Source organism: Lytechinus pictus, chromosome 1 (assembly GCF_037042905.1).
Source record: "Lytechinus pictus isolate F3 Inbred chromosome 1, Lp3.0, whole genome shotgun sequence".
Classification (NCBI taxonomy): domain Eukaryota; kingdom Metazoa; phylum Echinodermata; class Echinoidea; order Temnopleuroida; family Toxopneustidae; genus Lytechinus; species Lytechinus pictus.
In genome coordinates this window covers 34,137,886-34,161,385 of record NC_087245.1, presented here as the reverse complement: position 1 = coordinate 34,161,385, position 23,500 = coordinate 34,137,886, and the positions used below count along the sequence as shown (strand labels likewise).

The 23,500-nt window shown below is 37.4% G+C and overlaps 1 protein-coding gene across 3 annotated transcripts in view; it reads left to right on the top strand.

Moving 5' to 3' along the window:
* The first annotated feature begins 547 nt into the window (after positions 1–547).
* Positions 548–23,500, top strand: part of LOC129280238 (coiled-coil domain-containing protein 40-like) — a 34,999-nt gene continuing 12,046 nt past the window's right edge. For 2 of the 3 annotated variants that reach the window (XM_064100954.1, XM_064100947.1), the window contains exons 1-9: positions 548–802; positions 9,636–9,761; positions 12,788–12,879; positions 14,344–14,663; positions 16,063–16,158; positions 19,627–19,784; positions 20,650–20,782; positions 22,063–22,165; positions 22,547–22,791. In XM_064100954.1, the coding sequence (XP_063957024.1) occupies positions 16,107–16,158; positions 19,627–19,784; positions 20,650–20,706 (267 nt within the window). In that variant the 5' untranslated portion in view covers positions 548–802; positions 9,636–9,761; positions 12,788–12,879; positions 14,344–14,663; positions 16,063–16,106 and the 3' untranslated portion in view covers positions 20,707–20,782; positions 22,063–22,165; positions 22,547–22,791. Of the gene's footprint in view, positions 803–9,635; positions 9,762–12,787; positions 12,880–14,343; positions 14,664–16,062; positions 16,159–19,626; positions 19,785–20,649; positions 20,787–21,937; positions 22,166–22,546; positions 22,792–23,500 lie in introns of all 3 variants that reach the window. The other variant, XR_010293892.1, reaches the window with a different exon arrangement.

Sequence of the window (23,500 nt, the reverse complement as noted above, 5' to 3'; positions counted from 1 at the left end):
TTGCCTTAAAATTCAATTCTTGGGAAATATTTTTCACCTATATTTTAAAGTTTAATGAACTTTGGCTACATAATTATGTTGGAGGTAATTTATAAATTGTTGTCATAGGCATTAGGGGGGACCTGCCCCGTCGTAAAAACAGGCGAACTTGTACGTCCCATTGGAAGCAATTTTCTTTTCGCCCCTAGGGCCGGCTGACTCACCCCGCTCTCCCCTATAAGTCACAAATCAAAAACTTCCAAAGTTTAAATGATAACTTTCTTTATCTGTGATAGATTGTGCTCAGAGTCAAACCTATAAGCTCACCCGAATATATGATCAAAATTGTTTAAGAGAGAGAGAGAGAGAGAGAGAAGAAATTTTAATCATCGAAATTAAGTTTCCATATTTTGAAATGTAGAGGAAGTTTGTGTTTTCTCGGCTCTGAAGATTCTAAATCCTTATTACAATTTAGTAAAGCCAAGAAATCTTCAGTTTCGAGTTACCTTGAAATTTGCAGATGATAGATTGCCGATACCATACAACGAGAAGAGCGCCAGCTCTAGGCGTTGTGGCGTGCGCCTGTAATCCAAGCTGTGGGGAAGTTACAAATTGATGCAGAGGTTCGAGGTTCGAGCCCTGGTCACGTCTTTCGGATGGTGACGTTAAAGGTCGGTCCCAGACGTAAATAATCATATCTGATTGATACACGTCTGACAAAACTCAAATACACACACGCTAGCGGCGCGAGATTCAAGGAGTGTCTTGGCCTAAACGTTAATAGGCGTGTATGATGTGTTTTTTCTTTCCTATATATTTGGAGGTAAGTATACCTGACTTATCATTGAGATTTCTGGAAATAAATTGAGGCATTATTGTGAAATTGGGATTAACCGTTCAATTCGTTCAGCTGCTGTTTTTTTCTCAGTCGCACGCATTGCATTGCAAATTCCACCTCAATTCACTTTGTACACAAAGCCGGCTCGCATACCGTTTTGTCCCAACACTAGGGTCTAGGCCACCCAAGGGTTCATTACATGCCGCCGCGCACAGAAAATTCAAGCCATAGAAGTCGTGTGTTGTGGACCCAAGAAGTGAGAGGCGCTAGTGTAGTTTCGCACCTCCCTGTTTAATGGTTTTCAAACATGTACAATCTCACCCTAAATAATTCACAACCTAAAATACTTGCATCTGAGCCTCCAAAGTCCAGTAGAAGTTGAATATTTGCCGTTTTGACACTTTTTTTACAAAGTTTTACACCTATTTCGGAATCACTCGGTCGCTTGAAGCTCAGCGCTGCACATACCGGTAAGCAGTCGGTACGCGTACAGTACGTACCACCTAGTGAAGTGCAAGAAGAGCGAGTTTTTCTATGGTATCTTCAAAAAGATTTTTTTCCCCTCTTTCAGCTTGCACCAAGTATTACGGTAGTGGTTGTGCAGAGTGGTTGATGTTTGTTGTGTGAAGGTGTGTGTGGGGTGTGTGTGTGTGCTCGTTTGAATGAAATAAGAAATGTGAAAAATGTAATCTACTAGCATGAAATCAACATAGCATACAATCAACATAGCATACAATTGTAAACTGAAGGAAAGTTTGATCTCTGACCTAGAGTTCAAAACAAGGCTCTACATTATTATTTCTTATTTCATCGCTAAATCTATGTGTATTCACATTTTTCACATTTTTCACATTTGTTGTGAAAACTAAAGTGTAATGAGGGTTACAGATGTGATGTGATGGCACGAGATAGACTATACGATGGCGAGTGGGTTAAACTTACAATTACAACACTGACAAGGGTTACGACTCACTAATACACATATGGGTTACTTCGACGGTACAAGAACAGTGACAACAACTTATACTCACCTGACACTTGCACAGACGGTTCCACAAGGTAGATAAACACTAACAGGTATACTATATCAGACTTCTAATAACAGCTAGGTGCAGACCATGGCGCCGAGTGGGGAGCTACTGGGATGTCCTCACTCGATGGCGTCTCGGGGTCTTCTCTGTGTGGTGTCTGGATCCCATCTCTTAGCACCAGCTTGTGTACGTGCTGTGCAACGCACACACGTAGCAGGCGTAGGAGCATATCAAGGTTGCTCCAATCAGAGCGCTCCTCGCATACACACAGCACACACACAGACTTAATATACATGAACATAGATCAATACATAGACTAATACACATACTAATACATATAGGGTACTACAGCCTACAGGTACATGGCAAATTTACTACATTCCATTCAAAAAATCACACACACGCACACCCCACACACATACCTTCACACAACAAACATCAACCACTCTGCACAACCACTACCGTAATACTTGGTGCAAGCTGAAAGAGGGGAAAAAATCTTTTTGAAGATACCATAGAAAAACTCGCTCTTCTTGCACTTCACTAGGTGGTACGTACTGTACGCGTACCGACTGCTTATGTGCAGCGCTGAGCTTGATCAAGCGACCGAGTGATTCCGAAATAGGTGTAAAACTTTGTAAAAAAGTGTCAAAACGGCAAATATTCAACTTCTACTGGACTTTGGAGGCTCAGATGCAAGTATTTTAGGTTGTGAATTATTTAGGGTGAGATTGTACATGTTTGAAAACCATTAAACGGGGAGGTGCGAAACTACACTAGCGCCGAAGTGAGATCCCAGCACGCGCGACCCACTAGTTAGAAATCCACTGCCAAACGCGGTTCGTGGTGCGAGGTTAGTTTACTAATAGTAACCTCGCAATGAATACGTGTGAGTGGGTCTAGACTCTAGGCAACAGTTACACTAGTCACTACGCTACGGCCCGTAGGCCTATTCTGAAGTCAGGTTTAACTTAGTTGAACCTTTTTTGCAGGCCGGATTAGGCAGAGGGTACTCTCCAAAATGGGATAGAATCATGAGAATGGGGTCGCATTGTGTCGCAATAGCACCCCAAATACAGTAGGCCTAGACTAGAGGCGCACGGCCAATATTTGGAGACTGTCTCCAATGTGGGAGATTATCTCCAATAATATATCAGAGACTTTTGTAAAGAATTTTGGTATCCAATTTCAGAGACAGTCTCCAGTTTTGGAGACCAATTTTCTTTGTTTACATTTGCTGCAAAAGGATTACCTTGGCGGCAAATAAAAATGTGATAAGCAGATTCCTCATGAAAAATTACCCCTTTTCACCGTCTACTTTTGTTTTTATAAGGATTTTTGGGCCATATTAGCTAATATGCCCAGCCGCCATTAATACCGCTCATTTAAGTAAAAAATCCGGGACGGGCGCAAAACGCACACATATGAACACACACAGTTCATATGTGTGCGTTTTGCGCCCAAAGCGAAGCACTGTGTGTGTTCATATGTGTGCGTTTTGCGCCCGTCCCGGATTTTTTTTTGTTGGTAAAGCTTTACGCGGTATATATATTATAGGCAAGGCTCGACATTAGCGGTGGCCCGGGGCCACCAGAAATTCACCTCGGGCAACCATTATTGAAAAAATATTAAGTTTTGGTGGCCCGAATCGGGCAACCAATAATTTTCAGAATAGCGCAATTTTACTCCCCATTTTGCACGCATTTATCAACTTTCTACAGTTCAAATTGCAAGCCAGTTCGTCATGCGCCCTTTTTGTTGATCTACACACAAACACACACACAAAGTTGGCCTACCGCTATAGCATTAAGTAGCGCGGCAGGCTGGCGTGAGCTTTGCATGCTTGAAGCAGCTGTGCGTTAGCAGCCTATTCAGACTCAGGGAGCTGCAATACGAAATGTTGCTGCTAAGAAATCTTCCACAGAACTGTGAAAATCCAAGTCAAAGTCACATTTTACACCAATGAAATGCCCTTCTACAGACCTTTTTGCTAATATCTGGTGTATCCTGATTATTTGCAAGCATTAAAAAGAGGAATCATGACCTCTCTTTTGACTCAAAAAGACCGATTTCCAAATGAAAATAATACACATAAAAACACATAGGTGAGTACTTTACAGTCCCACATGTGCATTTGTATGTATGTTGTTACTTGGTTTCTTTCGAAGCTGTGTCTTTTCCGGTCTTTTCTAGCCAAAAATAAACAGACAGTTACTTTCTTTCTTGTTTATAAATGACTTCTTAAACAACTCTTGAGAAAGTAAATACTTTGGGAAGGCATTTCATGAATATGAAATGTGAATTTTTCCAACATTTTGGCCAATTTAGGGAAGGAATTTTCTCACACTTTTATTTGCCGTTTTATTATTTTCTTTCATTTTTTTTGACAGTGGTTAAACCATTTATACCCATTTATTCATTTTTAATGTTTTTCTTTATATTTTTCGGGCCACCAAACTTTAATATCGGGCCACCAAAAAAAATTATTTGAAGGTTTTGGTGGCCCGAACGGGCCACCACCAAAAAAAGTTAATGTCGAGCCTTGTTATAGGTCTTAATTTCACTACGTCGAATGAATAGGTGAGCGTGGCACAGTGCATAAATGCGTACGCATCTAAGCGTTCATGGTTCGAATCTCCACAAGGATCCTTTTTTTTTGTTAAGGGGAACGGGGATGTGAAGTATTTCGGTGCTATTTCTAAAGGTTGACATTCGTTTTTATTGCGTATTTCAAAAACTTCAACAACTTTTCTATATTGCTTTATTCCGTATTTTCAGGAAATTTGTCACTCTATACTAGCACCTTAATATGCCCAAAAGAATTTTGAATAAAATATGCCTTTCCTACTTTTCTCTTTTCGCTCTATCCCCCCTCAGACATTTCAATCCCCCTGTCTGCTGCTTATATACCCCCAAAAGAAAACCCCTTTTCTCGCCCTCCGGGCCAACACGAATTATTAGAATCTTGGCTTGTTCATCACTCTATACTAGCACCTTAATATGCCCAACAACTTTCCAATATTGCTTTATTCCGTATTTTCATGAAGCTTGTCACTCTATACTAGCACCTTAATATGACCAAAATAATTTTTAATAAAATTAGCTTTTCCTACTTTTCTCTTTTCGCTCTATCCCCCCTCAGACATTTCAATCCCCCGGTCCGCTGCTTATATACCCCCTAAAGAAAACCCCTTTTCTCGCCCTCCGGGCCAACACGAATTATTAGAATCTTGGCTTGTTCATCACTCTATACTAGCACCTTAATATGCCCAACAACTTTTCAATATTGCTTTATTCCGTATTTTCATGAAGCTTGTCACTCTATACTAGCACCTTAATATGCCCAAAAGAATTTTTAATAAAATTTGCTTTTCCTACTTTTCTTTTTTCGCTCTATCCCCCCTGTCCGCTGCTTATATACCCCCAAAAGAAAACCCCTTTTCTCGCCCTCCGGGCCAACACGAATTATTAGAATCTTGGCTTGTTCATCACTCTATACTAGCACCTTAATATGCCCAACAACTCTTCAATATTGCTTTATTCCGTATTTTCATGAAGCTTGTCACTCTATACTAGCACCTTAATATGCCCAAAATAATTTTTAATAAAATTAGCTTTTCCTACTTTTCTCTTTTCGCTCTATCCCCCCTCAGATATTTCAATCCCCCTGTCCGCTGCTTACATGTATATACCCCCAAAAGAAAAACCCTTTTCTCGCCCTCCGGGCCAACACGAATTATTAGAATCTTGGCTTGTTCATCAGTATATACTAGCACCTTAATATACCCACAGAATATTAAATTGTGTTCAAAATTTTCTATATCGCTTTATTCCGTATTTTGATAAGTTTGTCACTTTATACCAGAACCTTAATATGCCAATATTTCTGTATTGCTTTATTCTGTATATTTTTTATGCAGTCACTCTATACTGCATCAAATTGATACGGACTAAAGCAATAGAGAATTAAGAATCTTGGCTCGATCATCACTTAGTACTTTATGCCCACAAACTTTTCTTTATTACTTTATTCCGCATTTTGGTAAAGCTTGTCACTCTTTATTAGCACCTTAATAATTATGCCCCCCCCCCAAAAAAAAAAATCTATTAATGCGTTTCAACTTTACTATATCGGTTTTTACGTATTTTGTTGAAGTTTTTATACTAACACCCTAATATGCCTCCCATTTTTGTTGCCTTACTTTCCTTCGCTCTACCCCCCGCCCAGCCAGACATTTCAAACCCAGAACACCACTTTTCCCGCCCTCCGGTCAATAGTAATTATTAGAATCTTGGTTGATTCGCACCTATGCTCACCAAGTTTTTTCTATAAGCTTTATCCCGTATTTAGTGAAATTTGTCACTATACTAGCACCTTAATCAATTTGCCCATCAAAAAATTCAAATTGCGTTTTAACATATGTTTTTCCTTTATTCCGTATTTGTAGCTAATCACCTTTGGAATATACATCTGTACCATTAAAAGTTTGTCTTGCTCTTTCTTGAGGAAAATAAAAATAAGCTAACATTGACAAAATCCATTTATAATAGGGTAACGATGGAAGAGTAGAAAAGATACGCAAAAATGTTGGACATAATAAAATGCCCTATATAGAGTTTAACAATTACAGAATAAAGCAATAACGCGAAGGAGGAAAATTGAGAAACAACATAAAAATACAGCATAAAGTGAAAGTTCATGAATAAATAAAATCATGAACAGATGAAGAAAGAAAAAAAAAACACAGAGACACGTAATAAAGCAATATATACATCATAAAGAATGAAGACTATAAACAAACATAACAAATTTATTTATTTATTTAAATATCTTTATACAGGATAACAAGCTCAGATTCACTGTTTTTAAACATGGTCCTGTTAAAATGAAATAACAATATACATGTATATAAAAAGATAAAAGTGTAACTTAGGTTCTATACAAATAGTGAATCAATTCGATATCAATAACATTAAAATCAGAATCATCACTAGTACAAAAGTTGTATAAAAATAACATATTCAATTTTTGAGGAATCAATGAAATGAGAATAGTTATCCTTTAGACAACACAATAACAGTAAGATATAAACTAAAGTGTATGATATCATTAATTGACGTAGTAAATATTTCAACCAAATTTATGAAGGAAATTAGGAATCTAAATTATTGAGCATACCACCACACTAGACTTAAGTAGAAAATTTCCAAAATGAATATCGCTAAGCAAAGTATTGGAAACTTGTTTGCTTATAGTGTATATGAATATCATTATAACACATATAACAAATACAGAATAAAGCGGCCAATAAAGCAATGTTCATGAAGTAAAAGTTTATGCATTATGTGCGAGATGTGGCAAGACACATCTTGATGTCAGTGGGGCACGATTGACATGGAGGGCGCAACTTTTCGCAGAGGATGTGAGTGAGGATTGTTTGAGAGGATTAGAGTGAAGAAAGAAAGGTTTAATGAGAGAGATGATTGATGAGCTTGCCGGGCGAAAAAAAAATGAGGAAATTTGTTGACTTGGAATATTTTGGCGGAAGGAGTGAAGGAGGTTAAAATTCAATATAACGGGGCATTTATATATAACCAAGAAGGATAACGCAAAAGTGAGTATATGAAATTACCGATATGTTTAGAAACAGAGAAGGAACCAATTTACAATTTCTTGTGCATACTTTTTTTTTCAATTTTGCCGTGCCTACCAAAATGCCAGATTTATTTGAAAATATCCGAGAAGATCGTATATTGGCGGACCGATAGCAACATGAGGTTTGCTGTAGAGGGGATAACTTGGGAGTTTAGAATGAAAAAAAGGAAGCTATATATATGTTAAAATAAAGTTTTAGGCCTACACGCCGACTACGAACATCAAGTGCAAACTAGTTGCGTGAGTTTTTTGTTCCATGTTTAGGCCCCCGTTGCCTAAACAGAGAAATGTTCCAGGTGTTATTTCAGGTGACTCAATATACTCAATAGTAAACGCACATCGTATTAAAATACATAGCGATAATATAAACGAAGTGAAAAAAATAACAAAATCCTGTTTGGAATTATTGGTACCATTATCTATAGCCCCTGGATCCTTAAATATATATATTTTCTAATGAATTAAATCACGGATCGTTGATTCCCTGGCCTGCTAACTGCCGCCGGGGAAACCTCCGTACGACTTGAGCGCTAAACCAGTTTCGGCTGTCAGCTCATCTCATGTGGCGTGCTGACTACGATGCTGGACTGCAGATCAAAAGGTTCGAGTTCGATCCCCATCAAGGACAGAAAAAATAAGATTAGTAAAACAGTGTTATTATGTAATATAATATGAAATGAAATGCACAGTATGATGAATAAATTGGATGGAATGAATGAATGAGGGATTAATCTACCCACCATGTATCATACAGAAAACACAAAAAGAAAACGAAAATACGATGCACATAGTATTTTATTGATAACCCGCCAATTTCATATATTTTTTGGTGCCCCTTCACCCCCCCCAATCCCTAATCCCCGCCCCTCTCTCGCATTCAGCTGAAATACCCATTAACACGCCACTTCACTGAACGCCGATATCCCGCTGACTGAGCTTTGTTATTGTGCGGTCAAGTGTGACACCGGTCGCACATGCTCTTACGCACGTCTAGCGATAAGAATTTTCACTGGGCTGAGCAGTTTTAATGGCGCTTGGGCACAATTGCGAATTTGGCCGATTTTTGTTGTCAATCACACACAAAACAAATGGGCTTCTGACCTCAGTGAGACAAAATTTTGGGTGGAAAAAATCATGCTTTTGTTGGTGTTGTTTCTTTTGTCCTTTTGCAAAGCAAGTCTCCAATATGGGAGATTGTCTCCCCTATTGGAGAGAGTCTCCCATATTGGCCGTGCGCCTCTACTGAAATAAGAGGGGGAAAAATAAATTATGTTATGTTATGTTATGTTGTTATACCGAGATTTTTACCTGACTGCTAAGAAAGCACAAATGCCTGTGAGCAAGCAACCAGAGGACCGACGGCTTAAGGTCCTCTCCGAGAGACCTGGTAATGAGGATAAATGCCTTACCAAAGGGCACTAGCGCACCACGTGGGAATCGAACCCGGGTCACCGGAATCCGAAACCCCCGCTCTACCGACTGAGCTATTGCGCCTCCCTATGCACTTTATGAACTTATAATATGCTTATGAGTTATGGATGAAGGTCTGACTAACTTGTTAATGTTATCGTGATCCTGAGACTGAGTGACATCGAAGCACAAACTGGACCCTCAAAAAAAGGAAAAAGTTCGGTCTCGTTCGTTCGCCTTCTTTTTAAATTGAAAACAAAATGGCCGATCGATACCACGCGACGAACGCGACATGGAGGTCTCACTCTCAGTCTCACTTTTCCTTTTTTTGAGGGTCCAGATCCAGTTGGTGCCTCGATGTCAGGATTCTGTGTCACGATATCATTGTCTAATATTTAATAGATCGAGTGTGGGAGATGGGGGTCAAAAATTCATTTTTTTTAAATATATAAGCTAAGCTAGATGAATAGTCAGTGGTCAAGTGGCGTAATTCATTCGATCGGGGGGGGGGGGGGGTGTGTGAGAGCAAATATATTGAGCCCCAAAATTAAAAAAAATGGTACCCCCACCCCCCAATCAAGAGCTATAGACGGGGGGTATATAAAACATTGAGCTGAAAATTCAAAAATTTTAGGTAAGTTGTGGTTTATTTTGGCTTCATGTTGAGCCAAATGGTAATATTACAATTAAAAGTCAGTTTATTTATTCTTAATTCATGCAGGTCTACGCTGCAGATTTGAGTGAAATTCCTGTACTGCGATCGAGGTAGCTCGTCTGATCAGCTCAGCTCACCCATGACCTATAAACCGACAATCAAGATAATTAACGTCAACCAGCTCAGAAATAGGTGAGTAAAGTATAATGGAAAAGGAACCCCCCCCAAAAAAAATGCATAATGATATATTTCTAATGAATTTTTGTCCAACTTGTAAGTGCATGTATTGCTTGACGAAGAAATCATGAAAAAAAAATTAACAATTACCAGTATACATTCATGAGTTCATATTGTCCACTTAACCCTAACATAGCCGGGTTATTTGGACCCATCTCACAGCCGGGGAGGGTGGGGAATCCGTCTTCCCTGATATCTCGGCCTTCGATCGCGTGAGCGCCGCAAAAATTTGCAAAGTGGTAGTGTGCAATATAATCTACAAGGCTATATGGTTATTTTTTTTAAATAATAAGATTTTTCATTTAATGAGTTAATTATGCTAATTTATTCATGGAATAAAACATTTGCTCTAATCAACTATCATACTGCCTCAAAACTGCTAATTTTTTATTCACAGACTCTTTGTAGGACCCTGATCAAATGTACTTTAAAAATATTGGTATCGCAATTTTTTTCTTATGTATTTAATTGTTTATTAATTTCTTATGTATTTCATTGTTTTTTGACTTATTGTTTTTTCGATGGAAATTGTTGCAGACTTAATTCTGATCATAAACAAGACAAAATCAAGTTTAATCAGTAAAAGTAGAAATAATGATACATTTATGAATTTTGGCTAAATACACAATTTGCATTGGATTTGTACATGAATTCATGTTTTTGAGCAGTTTTGGGTCTGACATGCACTTACATAATGTTGTGTAATTTTGTAACCGCATACCCGGACATCGCAATTTGAAAGTAAAAAGGCAGCGAGCAGCGCGGTTGAACACTTTCGCGCGGTGGATTTATCGTGAAAATGTAGAGGGGAGGGGGGGGCGGAATCCGCCCCCCTTGGCCTTTTATAATTAAGAACTTGTTTAGGGTTAAGAACTTGCCTGCCTCTATCTGAAATTGTCGAATTAGTGCGCGTTAACAACCTCCGCGCGCATGCACAAAACGTACTGCTAGTACTGCGACGGATGGCGGTAGTAGTTCGGCTATTGCCAACCACTTGCTGAGCAACCAAGCATGCGCTGGACAATACTGTTCATCTTGGTTTAAGGTGCTCAACCGAGCAAGGGGTTTCACTCATTTGCGCATGCTCAAGGCAGCGTATATCTCTGCCGCGAGAAAGAGTTTGTAAGAACCCTTGCGTTATTTTAGTTTATCGGTTCAATTTACGGCTGGTACTAAAATAAAGCCTAACTTGTTAACCTTGAAAGCCAATCATGGCTCACCATTTACGTCCATTGTCTAGTTTCGGTTCTATTATATATTGTTTTGCTCTAGTGTTTTTGTCATACTCTGATGAGTGTATGTCAAAAAGCTTCAGTATGTCCGTTTTTTATTCTATTTTATGAACTTGTTTACATTTATGAAACTATTTCATGCTTTATTCCAGTTTCATATAAAGCCACGATGGGAATGCAATACAGAATGAATAAATTCCTGCATTTTTACTACTGATTTATGAATTAATTTTCAGCTGAGCTTATGCCGTGGCATAGCGTCCGTCGTCTGTCGTCCGTCCACAATTTCAAAATGCTTCTTCTTTTTTCAATTCTGTTTGCTTTATATGATAGCACTAGGTGGGGGATTAAAAACTGCCACACGGAATTTTGAAACTCATTAATTATGCTACTAGTAATTTATGCCCATTTTTCAAAATTCACAAAAAATGCTTCTTCTTTATTTGTTGACCGATTTTGATTTTTATGCTTCCTTCTGGTAGAGATTCATGAGTTTAACCAAACTTCAACACAGAATTTTAAAATTATGACTAGAAGAATTTGTATGCTAATTCATGCGAAATTTATTTATAATGATAAAAAAATGCTTCTTCTTCTTTATTTGTTGACCAATTTTGATTTTTTTTTCATCCATCTGGTAGAGCTACATGAGGGTCACCAAATTTCCACACTGAATTTTGAAATTTTGACTAGAAAATTATTTATGCATATTTCTAAAAATAAAAAAATGCTTCTTTATTTGTTGACTGATTTTGATTTTTTTTCTTCCATGTGGTAGAACTTTATGAGGTTCACCAAACTTCTACACAGAATTTAGAAATTTTGAGTAGAAAATTATTTATTGGTACGTTAATTTTTGCAAAATTTATTCATAATCACAAAAAATGCCTTTTCTTCTTTATTTGTTGACCAATTTTGATTTTTTTTTCATCCATCTGGTAGAGCTACATGTTGGTCACCAAGTTTCCACACTGAATTTTGAAATTTTGACCAGAAAATTATTTATGCATATAATGAAAAAAATGCTTCTTCTTCTTTATTTGTTGGCTGATTTTGATTTTTTTTCTCCCTTCTGGTAGAATTTCATGAGGTTCACCAAACTTCTACACATAATTTAGAAATTTTGAGAAGAAAATTATTAATGCTAATTTATGCAAAATTTATTCATAATAAAAAAATGCCTCTTTATTTGTTGACCGATTTTGATTTTTTTTTCTTCCATCTGGTAGAACTTCATGAGGTACACCAAACTTCTACACAGAATTTTAATAGACATTTTGACTAGAAAGTTATTTATGCTTTATGCAAAATTTATTTATAAATCACAAAAAATACTTTTTCTCCTTTATTTGTTGATCAATTTCAATTTTGTTTGCTTTATATGATAGCTCTATGTGAGGATACTAAATTTCTACACAGAATTTAGAAACTCAATAAATATGCTAATTTATGCATACTTTTCAAAACTCACAAAAATGATTATTTATTTGTTGACTGATTTTGATTTTTTGGTTCCATCTGAGAGCCTCATGAGGTTCACCAATTTCAATTCTGTTTCCTAAATTTATGTCACCAACATAGTTTACTACAGTGTCAACTGGGCTGAAATTATTAATTGTGTTAAATTTTGTTTCGAGATGCCGGATGAGCTCCACATCATTGATGTGCTAGTTGCTTAATTCAGGCCTTTATACACCATGTTTTAACTTCCTCTTTTTACAATAACCCCTTCACCCTTGTCTACTGCAGCAACTCTGTTAGATCAGCTCAGCTCACTTACGGCCAAACAACAGACGATCAAGAAGACTAGCTTATCTCAACTTAGAACAGATCAGAACAAGGTGAGCAAAAAAGATAGAAGAAATAGCATGCCATATATAATATCCTACATAAGTCAAATCCTGTATAGTGATTGGTTCAAATAGCATCATGTGTTATTGAAACAAAATGCCTGTGAAGGAAATTTATTATTCCGTGACCTCAATGATGGAATAGTGCACTATTCAATCATTGACGTCACAGATCATGCAATCTCTCGGACGCGCCGGTCAGCTATGTATTTCAACCGGGCAAGTCCTGTTAAGGGACTGCCATTCCACAGAGGGGAGACCTTTGAAGGACCTTTCAAAGACCAAAAATTGGCAAGGTCTTACAGCAGTCTCCAAGATCACTGAAATTTGTCATCTCTGTGGAATGGCTCAGAAACACCCGTCAAAGGACTCTGAAAGACTGATGGATATTTCTTGTCTTACTGGTCTTAGATTTGTCCTATAGAGATCTTTCAATGGTCTTTCAGAGATCTTTTATGCAACAAGTGATCTTTCAGAATTCTTTCCAAGGACTTTGCCTGGTCTTTCAATGATCTTTCAATGATCTCTCATGAGTCTTTCTCCAATCTCCTAAAAAATCTTGAGAGACTGCCGAAAGATCATGGATAGACTAATAAGAACTTTGAAAGTTCATTGAAAGACTACTGAAAGACTGCTGAAAGACCATCAAAAGACAATTTTCCTGTAAGACCGCTGAAAGACTGTTTTGAACTGTTTCAAAAAGTTTTGGGACTCACAAGGACAAGGAAGACCGTTGAAAGATCCATCAAGAATCGTGAAAGACCTCAGAGATCTTCGAAAGTTCGTTGAAAGACCCTTGAAATATCAAGCAAGTTTCATGGTCTTACAGCAGTCTTTCAGAGGTCTTGGTCTCTGTGGAATGGGGTAGGTTCTGCTGAGCGCGATGGCTTCAAGAAAAGTAGGTCAGTAAGCGCAAGTAATGCAACATGGCTCTGCAAACGCAGCACATTATCTATATTTTTGTTCAGATTTTAAGGATGAACTACCATATAAGGACTAGATTATCAAGAGCTTTTGTTCTTACTTTTTACTTTTTAAAATAAAGGATATAAATCAAATATACCAGGCCTTTATTTTTGTAGTATAGAGAGAACTATGTATTTGTACTCGTTTGTACTGGCAATATTCCCTCTGGGCTTTGTGCTTTGAGGAAAAATGGTACAATGGCCAGTCCAACCTCAGACAAATAATTCCTGCCATACTTCCTCAAACACTGCTATATTTGTATACTATATATTCTCTAAAAGTAATATGTTCTGATTGGCCGAAGATATTGTTGGGCTACCATAAATTTATATTCAGCTCAGAGTCGGCCTAGTCAAACAATTTCTTTATATATATTGATACAAAATTATAATTTATTTCATCATAAATTGAAGCAGTATGAAAATTCAATGAAATGTTCAATTTGGGCCAATTCGTAATTACTTTATGAATTTATTTTACTCTATTCAGCCTGATGCCAACAGATTTGAACCTCTGCGAAGCCCCTACTACCAGTATCAATTACACCAAACCCACGGTCCCACCGACTTGAATGCGGCAGCTCCGGACATCAGATCAAGGGCCCGTTTCATAAAGAGTTTCAAGTAACATTGCCATTATAGCAACTACCATGATAACAAGGCTCAGCAGCCAATCACAATCAAGATTTCTATGGAAGTTACAATAATGGCAAAGTTACGATTGTAAGTCTTTATGAAACGGACCCCGGATCATCGGCTCACCTGCAAAGCTTGGAAGCGTAGCAACCACTTCGATCGGAACACATCAAGGTACGCCAAAATTATGAATGTAAAAATATTACATCCGTTTTGCACAGTACATTACATAGGCACCAATCAATTTAGGAATAATTAGACGTGGCTTTGTCCCAACTGTGGCCCTACAACTAAGGTAAAGGCCACCGCACACCTTACGATCCGACTGGTCTATGACTGGCTTGTGACTGAGTGAGGGGAGATGTGACATCACAGCTCTTGTCAGCTTGAGCGTCGCAGACCGGTCAGAGACAAGTCGCAAGGAAAATCGTAAGGATTTGACATATCGAATCCTCATGACTGGATCGCAAGCTCAATCCAACTTCCAGCCAATCAGACAGCAGAGTTGCACGACGCGTATATGATAAACAACGCGCATACGCAGTAGTAAGCGCACTTTCTCAGTTGCTATGCCAAAAAGCAAAAAGCGCAAGCGTGAGTCGCAGATCGGATCGCTAGGTGTGCGGTGTCAAGGCTTATGACTACCTTGTGATTCATGTCCCCTCACTCAGTCGCAAGCCAGGCGCAGATCAGTCGGGTCGTAAGGTGTGCGGTGGCCTTAAGGCTTACTTGCAATGCATGCATCAAATAACGTGATCAGGAGCAGTAGGCGCATAAGGTTCTGCCAAACCATCAAAAGACAATTCTACAGACTTTAATTGTGATCATTGGAGTACTTTGATAAACAATGCACTATTGATCAGCTCAAAACCATTTTTTTATTCATTTGATTATCCAATATTCTCAAAGATATGATACATTTTATTATGATTTCTGTACTTTAACATTGATTATGAGATGCAATATAAAATGCTAAGTTCTAAAATCTTATATTTAAAGGTCACATCTGATCACCTTTGACCCCAAACCGTAATATGTGAAAGAAGTTTTCTTTCTTCTGACTTTAAAAAGTTCTTTACTCATTTACTTTAGCTTTCAAGAGCCTTTTATAAATGCTGAAATTCAAGAAAAATTATTCACTGACTTTGTATTGGTTTCTAGGTGAGGTTGCAACTTAGCAACCATTTGAACAGAGGCATGATATTTCACATGGCTCCGTGAGAAAACTTTAGGGAACAATCGGTTTTAAATTTTAGCAAAATCAAAGGGGGATGTCGCAATGCCACCATGATTGTGTCTCATTAAGACTTGTTCTAATGAAAAATGCATATTTTCTATATCAAGTTTAACATCAGCCAATCATATTGAATAATTTCTGTAGGTTTAGACTGTTCTTGCAAATTTGTTATAAAAAAGTTTTATGAAACAGGGCCCAGGTGATTTCATGTGGACTGATCCAAGTGTAAATCTTTCATTTGACAGTCAATCTTTATATAGGTCATGTGTAATCATTAGTGAAATTCATATTAGATTTGTTTGAAAGTTTAGACCCTCTTTTTTTTACGTTATCCAGCGCTCTTGAAAGGAGTACATCACCAGCACACATACCACAACATTATGAAGAGGCAGATGCCATTGTGTTTAGCAACCATAAAACAGGACTTTAGAGGTAAATATTTGTTTTATTTATTTTTGATGAAAATTTGGATTTGTACCTTACATCTTTAAAAAGATCTGGATGGCGAATCAAAACAATGGGTTTATTCTAGTCCATCAGCAAAGGAAATAAGACCAAAGGCATATTGTTGTCTACGAAAAAGTGAAATAGAGCCAATGAAAAAGCTGAATTGTACAATAATCCTGTACGTTAAGAATTGACCTTATGGTGGGTTGTAGAGAAATACTTCTTATCATTCCTTCTTCCTCCATTATTCTTAAATCAATTAATTTACTATTTATAAGTATTAGGAGTATACATGTATCTACAGTCCGACCTCTCTTATCCGGACAGGTTGGGACCAGCACCAATCCGGATAAGGGATTTATCCGGATCTGGGAGACCCAATATTAATTACACGCAGCTGGTAGATTGAGATTAGGCATCTATTGATTAGTGGTCTTGTTTAGCAGTGGGTTCTTAATATTGTTGATGAGTAGGCCGCTGTCTTCTTGTGCTGTGTCATGCTTGGTGATTTCTATGGCCTCTCGTACCCGTCTGGTATGCCAGTGCTTGATTGACGTTAGTAGCTTGGCGTCCTCCCATAGAATTTTATGTTGTAGTTGGTGTGCATGTTTGGCTATAGCAGATTTCTCCCATTCCCCCTTGCTGTAGCTGCTCTAGTGTTCCTTGAGTCTGGTAATCCAATTGCATCCAGTTTCACCGATGTATACCTTTCCACAAGAACATGGTATCCTGTATACTCCAGGCCGTGACGCGGAGGGCTTGACGTCCTTGTGAGTATAGAGGGCAGCATGTAATTTGTTGGAAGATCGGTGTCGCACATCAATCTTGGCTGCTCTGAATATGCGTTGAAGTTTGTGGGAAGTAGAACCTAGGTAAGGTAAGATAACCATAGTAGGTTTGGTCTTGATCTTGAGTGGAGGATAATCATTGATAGTTATGAGTGTCGACTTGATGTGTTCAAGCTCCCGTTGCAGGTAGTTGCCATCGCTGATAGAGTGTGCCCTCTTGACCAATGTTCTTGGGACAGACTGGAGGATAGAAGGGTGGTGGAATGAGTTAAAATGAAGATACATGTCAATATGGGTTGGTTTGCGGTATACTTGGTATGAGAGGTGGTTGTTAGGTTCATGTGTAACTAGAACATCCAAGAATGATATGGAGTTATTCTTCTCCTTTTCCATCGTGAAGGTGATCTTCAGCTGTTGAGAGTTGAGATGAAGAAGGAAATCTTCCAAGCTGTCTCTACCATGTTGCCAAATGACGAATGTATCATCTACATATCTGAGCCAGATCTTGGGTGGGAGAGGCGATGACTGAATGGCTGTCGACTCGAATTCTTTCATGTAGATGTTGGCAGCTATAGGTGAAAGGGGTGATCCCATTGCTGCCCCCTCCTGCTGCTTGTAGTAGCTGCCTCGCCATTGAAAGGAGGTAGACTCAAGACATGTAAGCAGTAGATCGTGGATTTGGTCGGGCGATATGGAGGTCCGGTCTGCTAGGGAGGAGTCATCTTGGAGTTTCTTCTTTATGAGGTCACATGCTTCTCGGACTGGGACACTGGTGAACAGTGACTCTACATCAAAGCTGACCAGACTTCAGGAGTGATGGAGGCCTCTTTGAGCTTGTTGATAAAGTGGGAGGAATTCATGACATGATGCTTTGTTTTCCCCATCAGTGGTTGTAGGATGGTTGCAAGGTGGCGGGCTATGTTGTAGGTTGGTGATCCCCTGGTAGAAACGATTGGTCAAGAAAATGTGGAAGGAATGACAACTTAAAGACTATTTTGGCTAAACAAAAAATATAATCTGATATCACCCCTTGAATCTGGCTTCACTCCAAATAGAAGTGTTTTCAATAATTTAACAAGACTCTACACAGATGTTCATAAATCATTTATGAATCACAATTTCGTTATAGCAGCTTTCCTCGACCTGGAGAAGATCAACAATGTTGATCATAAAATTCTGATAATGAAATTACGAAATTTTGGTTTATCAAAGATCGAACATACAGAGTAAGGGTTCATAACTTCATTTCACATGGAAAGGAAATAAATAAAAGGCTCCCCCAAGGGGGAGTCATAAGTCCATTCCTGTTCAATCTTTATATCAATGATCTGGCGCTTTCATGCACTTATTTGAATATAGCTATTTTTGCAGATGACATTGCATTTTGCAGGGGTGTGATTTTTATCTGATTTCAGATTTTTTTGTTTTGATTTTTCAGCTTAATTTCAGCTTATTTTTGGCCTTCCTCTACAAAAAGTATGGGAGCTCTTTCTATTTCAGACTTTTTCAACACTTCAGCTTCTTCAGATCTTTTTATTTGTGACCACTCACACCCCTGATTATGGTATAGATGTCGAAATCTTAAAATTGCAACCAAAAAAGTTCAAACAGATATTTATTCCATTGCAGAATGTACAAGCAAAATGAAACTTAAATTATCCGTTACCAAAACAAAAGTCATTTTCAGTGATCACTGATATTTATATTGGAGACAATAAAATAGAAGTTGTATCGAATTTCAAATTTCTAGGTTTAACTTTTGATTCTGAACTTACGTGGATTTACAACATCAGTGACTTATTAACTAGATGCAAAAAAAAAGAATTAATATATTAAGGTGTATTACTGGCACCCACTGGGGAGCAATTATTAACCCTTTCCACGCGTACTTCGCACCAATGCACACTCGGTGCCGTGCGAACTTCGCATTTCACACTCAACAAACAATGCATTGTTTCCCTCCCTGAAAATAATTCAGTACAGATGGGTTCATGGTCCAGCGCACAAAGAGTTAATTAAAACGGTACTGATTTTGTATCGAGCTCTCATATTTGTTCTGATCATGTATTTGATATGCACAATACATGTATATCTAGATTTTTTATCTTGCCTGATGTCAATTTTAGGGTACTGAATCAAAAGTTTATGGGCAATACAACAAAATGTTTACACTGAAGAACCCATTACACCAATATATAGCTCCATCTACAAGAAGTAAAATTCCCACCTCTCCTTGAAAATTGTAAAATGATGTTTGTTGTCAGGTGAGGTGTCATGTTGGCATCTAATTTGATCCTTTTTCCAAATTAATGTCTAATCTTGTATATAGGCCTTCCCATGCACAGTCAATTAATATGACAATCAGATGAAGTATATTTGTGGTGAATATCATAAGCTTTGTCAAGTGGATGATATATTTCAAATGTAAATGAAGGATTTATATTCAGCATGGTATTCGCCGCTGTTCGCGTGATTGCGCCAAAATTTGATATGCACATTCATTACAGCATAAAATACAAGCCAGTATACAAAATATCCTGAAATTGATAACATAAGCATTTTATATTTGTTATGAATGAAATATGCAAATTTATTTGTGAAAAACATTATTTGCATATTTAACACCCAATGTCACTTCAGATTTTCATTTGTTTGTCTTTTGTAGTGGCTGCATTCCAGACTGGAGTGGAAATCTTGGCCCTTTATTTTTTCTACATGACCAATGCTAAGCAGGACATCAGGGGGGACATTGCTGTCATGCGTAGGACAGTAGAGAAGGCAGATACAGAGGTCTTCAAACCAGAGGAAGACAGGCAAAAACAGGTACGTTCATTCACGTCTGGAATTCTGGACAGAACTTGAGCATAATTGTAGAAGACTTGGCATTGATAGTTAATTTGCCTTCGATGTTGACTTCCATGGAAATATTGATTTCATTGGATTTTGAGTATGTTGTGAACAAATTCAGTGAAACAAATGCTCTGAAAGGATGACCGAGTACTTGCTGTGAAAATTACATACAAGCCTGTCTCACAAACATTGTGAGTGATTAAAATAAATCAAGTTGAGATTGATTCTATTTATGCAGAGTGGAATAGGGATTGATTTGGATCAGTTGTAACTCTTTTAAAGACTGAGCCATAGTTCATCTCTGACTGTGCCTTACTTTTGTACACAATGATTTATTATTATAATCTTGTACCTGCTGTGAAAAAAATCTCTAAGATTGTACTTAATTCCAATCCCTCTATTCAAATTGATTATGTCTGACCTTTGTTTTTCATGACCTGTAGGATGGATTGTTTTTCTTGATTCATTACCCGCTGTACAAGATATTTCTCTGTGGCCTGAACTCAGGTTTAAATTAAACCGTGGTTTAAAGTTGTGGTTTAACTATGGATAGCCAACTGGGGCACAAATCCCTTAAAGTACACATCCAATTTATTAACTTATTTGACACTCAAATTGTTCATAATTGTCTGGGAATGATAACTGAAGTATTTTGAAGCATTTTTCTTCATTATGAAAGCAAAAGCAAACAAAATAGTAAACATGTGAAATATACATTATAAACAGAATTTTTGAATTTTTGGCTCCCCATAATTTAAGTTAAACCTGACTTCAGAATACGGGTCTGTAAGTCTAGTATGACATTCAAATAAACCATGCATCAATCTTTTATTGACAGGACCTGTATGTTCACTGTCTGACTGAGACTGTTGAGAGAGCAGATTGCCTTGTATGAAGGCCAGAGCTCAGCTCAGGTAGAGGAGACAAAATCAGCCAAAGAGACCCTATCAGAAGTTTTAATGGAAATTGAAGTAAGTATTTTTTTTTTCTGTGGTAATGCTATGAAAAATGAAATTATATATCTTGATAATTTACAGTGAGATGGTCCTGGGATCTGTTACACAAAGGCTTAGAATCAATCCCTATATTGAAATAGATAATCAAGAAAATTGTTATTTTCATGTGCACTATGTTCACAGTACTGATCAAGACCAAATCAGAGTTTTCCATCATATTGCAATTCATTGTGAAACATTGTGTTACAGGGTCTTGGGATAGGGTTAATAACTGATTTCATATTTGCTCCTCCATTTTCTCTTAAGTTATTGCTTTCTATTGGCCACTCATGTTGTGTCAAATGCATTTCCATGATATGTATGGAGCTGAAAGAAAGAATTGAGAAAATATAAAATGTTATGTCTAAAACACACATAGATTTGTTTTACTTCACCTGTCACTTTTAACCTACTATGCCACTATGAGGACTACATGAAAACTAAATGGAGAATTTTCAAGCTTTCATAACTTATTTCCTATCTGAATTTGATGGAACTTTATTTTAGGAAAAATGTTTCTCTCTGTCCTCTCTTTTTATTAAAGGGATGGTCCAGGCTGGAGATATTCATATCTCAATATAAAATAGAGTAAAATTCACTGAGCAAAATGCTGAGAATTTGATCAAAATCGGATAACAAATAATGAAGTTATTTTAAAGATTTGCATTATTGCGGCGAAACATTTCTAGGCATGTCTTCATGAATATTCAATAGGTGGGTTGATGATGTCATATCCCCACTTGTTCTTTTGTATTTTATTATATGAAATTAGATTTATTCTAAATTTCTCTGCCAAGAACTAAAACAATTGGATTGACAACTGATTTTTGTGCATTAGTTATTTATTGCCGCAACTTATTTCATCATAATGGAGACACATCATTTACACATGTATGAGCAAATGAAACAATTATGATTTCATGTAATAATATAAGATAAAGGAAAGTGGGAAGGTGACATCATCAGCCCACCTAATAAATATTCATGAGGATGTGCATATAACCGTTGTCACAAAATATTGATAAACTTTCAAATTCAATAACTTTATTATTTGTTATTCGATTTGGATAAAATTTTCAGCATTTTACTCTGTGAATTTTACTCTATTTATTCAGATATAAATATTTTTAGCCCAGACCATCCCTTTGAACATTGATCCCTCAGGGTTTGGTCCTCCTGTAAGAAACCATATTTCATTGTATATGCTGAAGGAGAGTATAACTCCATAGATTTGTTCCTATTCCTTCCTGGTATAGTCCGTCAATCTTGAGAAGAAGCAATTGTTCAGGAGTGAAACAGCAGTCTGATTGGAATGAGACGCAGAGATGAAGCACATGCCGCTATGTAGGAAGCCCTCAGGTAAGCACATCATGAAACAGTTGCTGTACTTACTAGACTGGATAAATGTATTATAAATATCTGGCATTTCGCTAAGTTGCATGACATTTCCAAACCACAATGATGTCGTCGAGTTGACCTCTTTTTTAACTGCAATACTGGAGGTAGCAAACTAGATCAAAATCCTACAGTATTCTTGGTCATTGCATGGAAACACAAGTTTTTGGAAGTTTAGGTGAATATATTTTTGTTAGGGAAAATGTATGCCCTTTTGAATGAAGGAGACATATCTGCATTTGATACCTACTTAATACCAGTCATGAATCTTTTGAATAAGCTGAAAAAAAATGAATGTAATGTTGTTGTTATTGCATTAAAACCATATCATGCTATCATGAACAGTCAGCAGAAGCCGTAGCAGGTCATGTCACTGGCCACCGAGATCGAGGGTTACAGGAAGTCTGTCATGAAGGAACAGGAGAACAACGAGACCCTCACCCCGCTCCTTCAGAAGAACGAGATAAACATCAACTCATCGAGGAAACAGATTGCAACTATCGTGGATAGACGGGAGAAGATCAAAGAGGATCAGTACTTATTCACGTTTGCTTCATGAGACGGAGCAGGCCCTCAACAGAGCAGCAAAGGTAAGGTTCATTTTAGATTCAGTTTCTCGAATATCATTTATTTCAAGAGGAGTTCAGTTAACTATGGAGTATGCTCGAGAGGAAATGTATTATTTGGCCAGATTTGTGTGGAAGACAAGTATTCTTCTTCACAATGGTCTGATATTGACAAGCTCAATAATTTCCCCAGGTAGTGAATAACATGTATGTATGTATTGTGTGCTGGCAGAATATCATCCCAGTAGAAAGGAAACCTGTTTCAAGATTGAGATTCCACAATTATCAAATATCTTTTATTTTCAAATTTTACACTGATAGTGAGAGTGAGGAAATCTCTCAAATGTAATTTAATAAAAGTGTTAATATGTCAATATTCTACCTTAAGTCAACCTAACAATTTACTAAAAGCAAATCTAGTTTTGTTCTTTTTCCTTACCTATAACGATTTACCCCATGTATACCCTTTATTCAACCTCTCTTGTGCTTGCACCTTGTCTCCCTTTTTAGTACTCCTCTATGTGTCTTCTACTCACCTTTGTTTTTGTTTTTTTATTTTGATTTCTGTTTCGTATGTCTTGTTCTATTTTCCTTTGCTTTATTTTTTGTCTCCCTCAATTATTGGACATCAGGGGCCCATCTTACCAAGAGTTACGATTGATCCCAAATCAATCGTAACTCTATGGAAATCAGTGTCAGAATTTTTTCAAAAGGAAATTTCCAAATGTCCTTT